We start from the raw sequence: 10,440 nt of genomic DNA, 5'->3' as shown, positions 1-10,440 counted from the left end.
CCACAACCCTCCTCCCTTCACTGGGTCCTCTGAACACCTCTCAGAAACAATTTTAAGCTGACTTTGCTTTGGTAACACAGTCTTCTCAGCCTAGTCAGTCAACAAAGCAACTAATCAAAACCTAATTGTAAGTAAAAGTTTACACTAAAGGGGCAGCTAGGTGGCTCAGCGGATAAAGCACCGGCCCTGGAGTCAGGACTACCTGGGTTCAAATACGGCCTCAGACACTTAATAATTACCTAGCTGTGTGGCCTTGGGCAAGCCACTTAACCCCATTGCCTTACAAAAAAAAAAACTAAAAAAAAAAGTTTACACTAAACATTTAACAATCAACTCTGCCAGCCATGTTGACAAGGCACACCTTGTTGGTGAAGAATGGGAAGAAGTGGTTCAGGTAATTAGTGAAGTAAGGACACCAGGGGTAGATGAGAGGGGGGGGTCCCAGGTATATGGGAAGAAGAGAGGGTTAGGATCCTACAATTGTAATAGAAATAAACTCACCTACCCTCCTCAAGGAACCACAAAACTACCAGTTTAGAAGAAACCTCACTCTCCTCTAATTCCAACTGATATCTGACCAAGAATACCCTCCCCAACATCCACAACATGAGCTCAACCAGTCTTGGAAACTTTCAGGGATAGCAAACTCACTACCTTCCTAGGTAGACCCTCCTACTCTGAGACAGATCTGAGTGAGAGGAAGTTGTTCCGAACATCTAACATCCAATGACTTCCCTCCTTCCTCCTAGAACTCCTACTAACCTCCAATCCATTCTCGTCCTCTGATCTCTTCCCTCTCTTCTCCTTTCTCTAGCTTGGGCAAAGTTTCTGCAGTGGATGTCTTCCATCCATCTTCTATGTGTAGGGGACAGGCAGCTAGTAGAGAAAAACTCCCTGCCTCCATCACCACAGACTTTACTTTGGCAGAATGATTTAGGTGTTTTGGGCCCCCTGTACCTCCTTCATTGGGGGTGGGGAGAAGAACATAGGGTATTGGGGGTCTTATACTATGTCTGGGATAAGGACATAATTGCCCCCGTGTTGGAGAAAAGGATTCGTGGCCAACAACTACTGCCAGCATTATACACAATGGGGGCTAGGTCGATACTTCTCATGCTAGAGGCTGAGTCCTTGCATCTGTAATGAGAGATACCCCTATGATATCCAAGTAAAGGAGGAAAGTCTCTCCCCCAGTATGGGAGGAAAGTGGGGAAGGATAACCTGAGTAATGGGAACCCCTGAGAGCTGCTATTGATCAAGGTATCTGCAACCTCTCACTCCTACTTCTTCCTATGCAAAAGGACAAGGTCAAAGAAAGCCTTCAGACTTCTGTCCCCACCTCATGGGCCAACTGGAAAGGAAACAGGGCTTTCTCAACTAGATCCCTTCCCTCCCTCTCCCAGAAACTGGAAATAGAAGAACTGCCTAGCTCACAAAGAAGGGAGCCACACCAGAAAATTACAACCAAGAAAAATGAACAACAGGTCTAAGGTTTTAGGGGCAAACAGAAGGAAAAAGTTACAATGAAATATAAAGGATTAAATGACTCATAAACTACAATTCCAGGTTGTCTCCACCAACCACCTCACAGCTAATATGATCGGTAGCTTTCTAATATACAGATACAGCAGAACTGTGCTTTGTATGAATGGATAAGATCTAGGATTGAATCACTCTCCATTAAGATAACAATTTCTACCATAGTAGAGAGTAGGAAGAGGTCCATGCTGACACCCACTGCAGCCTGAGGGAAGAAGGGAAGGTGGGATCCATTGGAGATGAGTTTTCCTTTACTTTCTTTTACAAGTAACCAGGATTTGATTTGACTTGGCTGGCACATGTTCATAGCACCTAGTATGAAAGCACCCTACTTCTAAGATGTTCCCCTACCAGCTAGGTAACCTCTTTTGATAAACTGCATAACCAGACTGGGGTAGTTATCCTCTCTTTTCCACATTATCTACAGAGGATGAAGCTCCAAGGTCCCTCAAGGTATTGGAATCATGAACTGAGCTGGTAAAATGGAAAGGGCCATCTTCTATTCCATGACCCCAAGAAATGGGTGCGTTTATAGGTTCATTTTACTATTTAATTTATCCTATCTGGTTCTAGGTGCAACAGGTAGAATCCCCATTGATCCAGGAGCTCCAAACATGAATTTAGGATTATATTAGAACTCTTGGAGGCAAGATTCTAAGGTTGATGTTGAACCCTGTCAGCCCAGGTGGGAAGCCCTGAAAAGTCAGCAAGTCATTTAATCAAGCCCAAGGAAAATTCAGATTTCAGAGATGTGCTGTATTGGGAACTCAGCTAATCTGTGAACCTAATCCTTTCCCTCTCCCTTAGTATGAAGTGGGATATTGGAGGAGATAGGATTATGCACCCAAGTCTATGAGCATTTGTGCGGATTTATTTTCCAATTATAACTTTAAGTCAAAAAAGCTAATCCAATTGTTAAATGATTAAATGAAACTGCAGTGCAGGGAACCCCATAAAATGAAGAGAATCCATCATGGAGGTCTAGAATCAATGACAGAGAGGCTATATATCCAGCACCCTTCAGGGTACTAGGTTGTTCAGGAGGTTGCCTGATTCTTTTGTGATTTCATTAGGGTTTTCTTGGCAATAATATCGGAGTGGTTTGCCATTTCCTTCTCCAGCTCATTTTATAGATGAGGAAACTGAGGCAAATAGGATTAAGTGACAGGTACCTGGTTTACAGTCATTAGTCCCCAGAGTAATCATTGTTATATACACAAAAGGTGTAGCAAATTAAATTAAAATTATATCTATCACACATCCAATGCCTATAGTGGAGGGGTACAGTGGTCAAACTAAAAGCAGTTTTCCTTGGTTACTCTCTAGGGGAAAATACACTTAGCTCCCTCTTCTCAACTTAGTTCCCAAATACTAGTTACAAAAAGATAGGAATATCTAGAATACCTCGTTATCACAGTAAATAGTCATCAGAAATCAGAGAAGATGCACAGATTAGGATAGCCCAAAGACTATGTCAGAGTCAACAAACCCTTTGATTTAGGAATAAGATTTTAAGAAAATACAAAACAAGCTAGAGCTAGAGAGAAAGGAGGAAGGGAAGGGATGGAGCAAGGGTGTTATAAGACTCAAATGGGATGATGGCTGCAAAGCCCTTCACTAAGCTTAAAGGGATATGTAAAGCTCAGTTATTATTATTATTATTATCATTATTAGTATTAGTATTATTATTAGTATTATTACTATCATTAGCCTACAATCTTCAGAAGGCCGCTAGGAGGCACAGTGAATAGATTGTCACACCTGGAATCAGGAAGACCCAAGTTCAAATTTGGCTTCCAGACACCTACTAGTTGTATGACCCTGGGCAAGTCATTTAATCCTGTTTCCTCCACTGTAAAATGAACTATAGAAAGAAAAGGTAAACCATCCTAGTATCTTTATCCAAAAACCAAACAAACAAATGGAATTAAGAAGAGTGAGACTTGACTGAAATAGTCTTCTGGTCTCCAAACTGTTGATGATGCCATTTCCTGAGCCTTCTACCACTCAACTCAAAGCAATGAGTATAGAGCAAAAAAAAAGGGTGTCACATAAAGTCTAATTTAATCTATATTATTAACACTTTTTAAAAGTGTGATCTTGTTGTTTTCAGTGGTGTCTGACTCTTTGTGACTCCATTTAGGGTTTTCTTGGCAAAGATACTGGGTGGTTTGTCATTCCCTTCTCCAGCTGATTTTATAGATGAGGAGACTGAGGCAAATAGGGCTAAGCCCAGGGTCACACAGCCTAGTTAATGTCTGAGACCAGATTTGAACTCAAGGTAATGACTCACTCCAGGCAGAGTCCACTGCACCACCTAGCTGCCCCTTCTCAAATCTAAACAATCAAAACAGCAACTCAAATCAGTTCTCAAAGGAGCTAAGAGCAGAGTTGGTCTGCTCTTAGACCTCTCTAAGGTTGCAAGCATAAGAAATCAGGATCACAGCAAGGGCTGGTTTCCTCATATTTCTGCATTTCTGGAGAGTTGTCCAATTTGCCATTCAAAAGTCCACCCTTACCCCTCAGACCCCTCTTGCAACGTCCTTCTCTGGAGGGTCCGCCATATAATCTGAAGGATTGTCCTTCAGGGAACTTACCCAGGTTTGTGTGAAAGTGACTTTTGCAGCATTTACAGTCATACTTGGCCCAAAACAAAACAAGGATAAGTGCTTTAGTAAAGTGAATCAAGATTAACAATAAATACTCAGCACAATGAACATAGATCAGAAGCTCTGGGGAAAATCTCTAGCTGCAGATGAGGGGAAGGGAAGAAGAGACTCTCAGCACTGCTAGTGAAGAGAAATTCTCCATTGTTTCCTTGGGTGTGGTGGCTCAGTGCATGGTGAGGTGTGTTATGGAAGGGAAACTGTGTTTGGCTATGTATTGGACTAGACTGCCCTTAAGGGCCTTCCAAATCTGATGGTCTGGGACTGATCCTTAAGAACAATGGCAAGCAAGGTGGCACAGTGGATAGAGCACTGACCCTGGAGTCAGAAGGACCTGAGTTCAAATCCAGACTCAGACACTTAATATTTACCTAGCTGTGTGACCTTGGATGGGTCACTTAGCCTCATTGTCTTGCCAAAAAAGATAAAACAGTGGCACAGAGAAATAAACCAAAGACACTACTGAAATGAAGACAGTGGTTGACAGATGACAGCAAGGATGGAGAGAGGACATACCAAAAATCTAACCCCACTTCCATCCCTGGTCTTTGATTCAATCCTTACACATGTGCAGCACCACCAGCGCTTCTATTATCACTGTGGCTCTGCAAGTTGACTGATGTGGCTCCATTGGGTCCTGGGTCATAGAATGCCACTAAGAATGGAGAGTGGGGTCCTCCCCTGCAGCCTGCTCAATGCCCAGAGTTTTTTTTAGACTACCCTTGAATTCTTTGTTCCTCAGGCAGTAGATAAGAGGGTTCACAATTGGAGTTAGGACTGTGTAGATGGCTGAAATCAGTTTATTGGAGCTCCTAGAGTCAATGGCTTGGGGCCGGACATACATGAAGATCATGGCAGTATAGAAGATGACCACCACTGTGAGGTGGGAGGCACAGGTGGAGAAGGCTTTCCATCGGCCAGTAGAGGAGGGGATTCTCAACACAGCCATGCAGATGTGTCCATAGGAGAGCATGGTAGAAATGAGTGGGAACACCAAAATGATGAAAGCCAGGACAAAGTCCACCAGCTCAGCTGTGGAGAAGTCTGTGCAGGCCAGTTTGAGAATAGGGGAAATATCACAGAAAAAGTGGTTCATGACATTGGAGCCACAGAATGTGGCACTGGAGATGAAATAGACTTTAATCATGGAGATGGTGAAGCCACTAGTATAGGAGAAGGCTATTAGTCGCACACAGAGGCTTGTGGTCATGATAACTGAGTAACGCAAGGGGTGACCAATGGCCACATAGCGGTCATAGGCCATGGAGGCAAGGAGGACACATTCACTGCAGACCAGAGAGCTGAAGAAGTAGAGCTGTGTCATGCAGCCCGCAAATGAGATACTTCTCCGCTGGAAGAGAAAACCATCCAGCATCTTGGGGAGGATGTCGGAGACATACCAGACCTCCAGGAAGGACAGGCTTGCCAAAAAGTAGTACATGGGCTTGTGGAGGACAGCAGAGGCCCAGACAACAAGTATAATGGTGGCATTCTCTGCCAGGACGAAGAGATAAGCCAGGAAAAAGAGCAGAAAGAGCAGGTACTGCAGCCATGGGGCCGTGGGGAAGCCCACGAGGATGAATTCTTTGACATTGGTCACGTTCTCTCCCCTCATTCTGTGGTGGGGCTGAAGACAGCTGGGTCTGAGGCAGGGAGAAACAGAGGCAGAGAAGCTCAGAGAGAAAAACCCTCCAGAGAGCTCCAGCCTTGCTCTGGTTTGGGGTCTGGGCATGATTCCAGCCAAAGGCATAAGCTGGCTTTTGTCAGGTCCCCTCTTGGAAAAGTGAGAAGTTACTTGGTCTCCTCAGCATCTCCCCAGCTAGGACAAACAGAGGTTTTTCTGCTTTCAAAACATGCTTCCCTCCACCCTGCTACCTCTCCTGACTTTGTAAACTGAATCATGAAACATCACTGAAGGGTAACCCCATTGGACCAAAAAAAAGACCCCTTTTCAAAAAGTAATATCTGAACTCCCCCAGAAAGATCTTCCATGAGCTCTCAGATGAGGGACCATCTGCTCCCCAACCTGGTCTCTATGCTTCTGTGACCTATAGCAAATCACCTCAGAGGCTTAGCTTTTCTATCTGTGAGAAGAGGGTAGAAACCAGTGGGTTGCATTCTAGGGTCGTTTACTTTTCTTTTTTTAGAAGGCAATGAGGTTAAGTGATTTGCCCAAGGTCACACAGCTAGGTAATTAAGTGTCTGGGGTCAGATTTAAACAAAGGTCCTCCTAACTCCAGGGCCGGTGCTCTATCCACTGCACCACCTAGCTGCCTCCATCCAGGGTCATTTTAAGGAAAGCTTGCCCTAAACTAGAAGATGGTTCAGTGTTAGAGCACCAGCCCTGGAGTCAGGAAGCCCTGAATTCAAATGTGACCACAGACACTAGCTGTGGGACTGTGGTCAAATCATTTTACCTCTGTTTACCTTAATCCACTGGAGACAGACATGGCAAACCACTCCAGTGTCTTGGCCAAGAAAAAATATGGTCCACATGGATAGGAAGAATCAGACATGATTGAAAAACATCTAACCTAAAGTACTATGAGTTCTATTAGCATCATGATACAATCTTTATAAGCTTTGAGACCTCCCAGGAAAGGGTCGAACTCAATAGAGACAGCTGGAGAGGAAGCCTCCTCTAGCGAGATAGAATAGGGCTTGGGAGGGGTGCACCAGCTGGACCTGGAAGTTATCCTTACCATTGCCCTGCCTGTCATCACAATCTTCTAGAGTTGTCTTCTCCAGCTTCACTCCAAACCCCACCTCCTTGGGGAAAGATTCTACTTTCTCCTGGTGTGATCACACCTTCTGCTGACTGGTGATCTGCATCTCTGTCAGTCACCTCTCTGAGCATGTACAATCACATGCATGCACACACACACACACACACACACACACACACACACACACACACAGAAAGCACTGAACTAGTTTTACCCCCAATTGATTTGAACTATCCCTTTTGGGCAGGAGCACCACCTACTATGGCATTGAGAGCTTTTGATTTTGTCCTCCCTGGGGCAGACCTTGGGACCCCCACTGATGCCTTCAAGGAGAGTCTGGCTGGCCAGAGGGGATTTGAGACCACTTAACTCTGAATTCCTGTATCTGCCTCCTCCCTGATGCCGAGTCCTGTGTGATGGACTTTAGCCTCTGCTGAGGGGTAGACTGGATCCTACCTCTGAATCTCAGCAAGAAGCAGCTCTGACCAAGCAGTGCAAGACCTATCCATAGCCTCAGGCCACTTCCACCTACTTGAAAGAAGTACCAAGAAGTGAAATGGGAATTCCTGACATCTGCATCAAACTAGAGAGAGAGCTGGACAAGTATTGGTCAGATGGGGGGGGGGGGAAATCTACCTTATTTTGAAGTACTCTACTGGCTTCACCTCAGCGACAGCTTTCCACCCAAAGCCAATGTGTGATTCTCCTTAACAAGAAAGAAGACCCAAATTCATGGCATTGTGGTGTCCATTGACTTTTGGAGTGGACCCAACAGGGGGAGATCAGGAGGTTCCTTTTAGAGGTGACCCAGGCACCTGTTTTCTTTCTCTTTGGGTTGGACGCAAAATGCCTGTCTGTCTGTCTTCCTACTTATCTGGCTGGCTGGTCGTCTATCTGCCTGCTATTCATCCATCTATAGCTCCCATGCATCCACCTACCCACCCATGGATCCATCTGTCTCTCTCTATCCATTTATCAATCTATTCACCCTTCTATCTACTTATCCAATTATTAATCCATCCATCCATCTTTCCTAGAGAAACTACAATAGGGTTCTAATTACCATTATCACCCTCTCCCATCCTCTAGGCACCTAGATTCATTACCTTGGGCTATATTCACTGCTTCCCTTTTCCTGACCCTTCCCCAAAATCCATTCTGTTCAGAACTCCTATCGGTTCTTCCATTTATTCTGTCCCTAAAGTCATCCTGATTCCTTCTAACCCTAACAAGCCACTGTTGAACCATTATACTAATTCTTGACCTGGTTGTGCTACCTTCTAGTTCCCCTCTCTACTTGACTCTAAGCACTGGGTGATTCAGTCAATTATCTTTGGGCCTAAAGTCAGGGAAGACCTGGCCCCCAGCCTGGACAAATACCTTGTCACCCTCTAGAAGAAAGAAACTACAGATGTTAACAGCTCTCTAAAAAAGATGTCTCTGAGCTGAAAATTTCTTTCTCTGCAAAATGAGGACAGTGATGTTTGTACAATCTATCCCAAAGAACCTAGGGAACAGGAACTTGGTCTGTCACAGAGTAGTTGTTTAGTCATTCATTCCCTCTCTCTGATGCACAGCCTTTTGATCACCAATGGCTCCCATAACTCTCCCTTGTGTGTCTGGAATCTGACTTTCCAACCTTCCCAGGGGGTCATTGCTCCTCACACAGTCAGAGGTGCCCCTCATTCTCCTTCTGACCCTACCATCTTCTTGCTTTGGTGAATGTCATTTCCCTTTTGGATGGATGTCTCTACCTGCTCCCTTTCCTCAAAGGCACAGATTTCTTATATAATCCAATCTGTCTCCTGCTTTGAACCCATCACGGTCTCTCCCATATCATACCTATTTCTATGTGTGAGTTCCCAAGACAGTGCCTGCCATATTTCTCTTTCACATTTAATCCATGTCAACTGAGTTGAAATTGTAATGTTGTGAAAAGAGAACTCCTAAGGTCATGAATGAACTTTAAGTAATAGGGCACAAGCTAGAAGGAAAAAGAGCTAGGGAAAGAGAGAGTTCTAAGAGATGTGGAAAGCAAGATAGCAGGGAGGGTAGCAGAGAAGGTCAGGAGAAAGCAGAGGAGGTCCAGTGAAGGAACAAGAAGAGAGACAGAGGGGAAGAGAGAAAGGTCAAAGACAACTGGGTGTGAAGAGCATTCCCAAGGTCACATGGAGTGCCTGAACAGAGTGGGGTCTCCAGCTGAAACCTCTGATTGTAGACCTGGGGCTTCTGACACAGGAAAGAGTGAAAGAATGCATTGGTCTGAGGAGTTGGAGGAGCAGATATGGCTGAACCTGCCCTGGGACTTGGCATTTTCCTTCCTCCTCTAGGTCCTTGAGTGACTCTACAAAATAAACCTCCATTTGGGGACTTCCAGGTATAGGTATGAGCACAGCACTCACCTTTGGCCAGGGTCTAAAGTCTGTGAAAATTCCCTGTTCCTTATTTCCTTGTAGATGACCATCAATGACTGATCTCAACCCCCACTCAAACCTCAGAGTGTGACTCTGAGAACCCAATAGCACAGCTCTTTGAAGATCTGCTGGCGGTTGAGACCTGTGCTGTAGAGGACTTGGGCAAAGGCAGGAAAGCCAAGGAGAAGCCTCTGCTGCCTCTGCTCTGTTCCTTTCACTATCCACTTAAATATACCCCTTGCGTTTCTATGACATCCCTGGAAAGTCATGGATTTCTTTCCTTCTCTACTGACCAGACAGGAGGGTTGCATTGCTGACCATCCTCAAACTAATGCTAAGAGTTACTAGTGGACAGACAGGAGACATTCTAGGACAGGTGTGCTCTGAGGGGAAACAGAATCACAAAGGGGTTTGGCAAATGTCTCTGAACTTGGGATTAGAACTCTGGCTTCAAAACCTGAAAATAGCCAAAGACTTTCCAGTCTCCCTTGTGGTACATGGAAAGCCTCGACTTGCCCAACAAACAGATATGTGGGGGAGGGGGCAGGGGTCCCCGTTGCTGATTGAAGATGGAGGAAAGGGCTGGGAGACCATACCTGCTTCACCTGCTACACCCAAGCGAAGCGGCAGTAGAAACAGCTCTCCCTTCACCCTGGTCTAGGAACACCTGAACTCTTGCCCTGCTTCGTTGATGGGAAGTGGACAGTTTGGATTGGTCCCTGTGTAATCCCAATGCAGTGCTTGGGGATCAGAAGGATAGAAGGGGAAGAAGATCACGTGGCAGGGGCTGACTGGCCTCTGGCTTCACTGTGCACATAGATGATTTTTTTCCTATTGAAGCTTGGGGACTCTTGGGTCCTGATTCCCCAAGCTGCCCAGATGTGACCACACCATGCAACCAATTAGACCCAAGTCCCTGTGGCCCTAGCTGGGCCATTACATGAGAAAATGGGATAAGTGGGGAGACAGATCCAACAGCATCTCTTGGGAGCTTCCTGTCCTTCGCTGCTGGCCACAACAGTGGGCCAGTCCATGTTCACAGTCCTCTCTGTCCTGGTATCACGGAGTCCTCCATCATCCTTAAATGGGACTTGT

General features: G+C 45.3%; 1 protein-coding gene across 1 annotated transcript; it reads right to left on the bottom strand.

Annotated features, from left to right (window-relative positions):
- Positions 1–4,860: 4,860 nt before the first annotated feature.
- LOC141512519 (olfactory receptor 6B2-like) lies at positions 4,861–5,820 on the bottom strand. Its single transcript, XM_074221517.1, has one exon. It carries the CDS (start codon positions 5,818–5,820, stop codon positions 4,861–4,863), a length of 960 nt encoding a protein of 319 aa, XP_074077618.1.
- Positions 5,821–10,440: the final 4,620 nt, after the last annotated feature.

Source organism: Macrotis lagotis, chromosome 1 (assembly GCF_037893015.1).
Source record: "Macrotis lagotis isolate mMagLag1 chromosome 1, bilby.v1.9.chrom.fasta, whole genome shotgun sequence".
NCBI lineage: Eukaryota > Metazoa > Chordata > Mammalia > Peramelemorphia > Peramelidae > Macrotis > Macrotis lagotis.
Note: the sequence above shows the minus strand (reverse complement) of the source record. Positions and strands in the feature narration are given on the sequence as shown.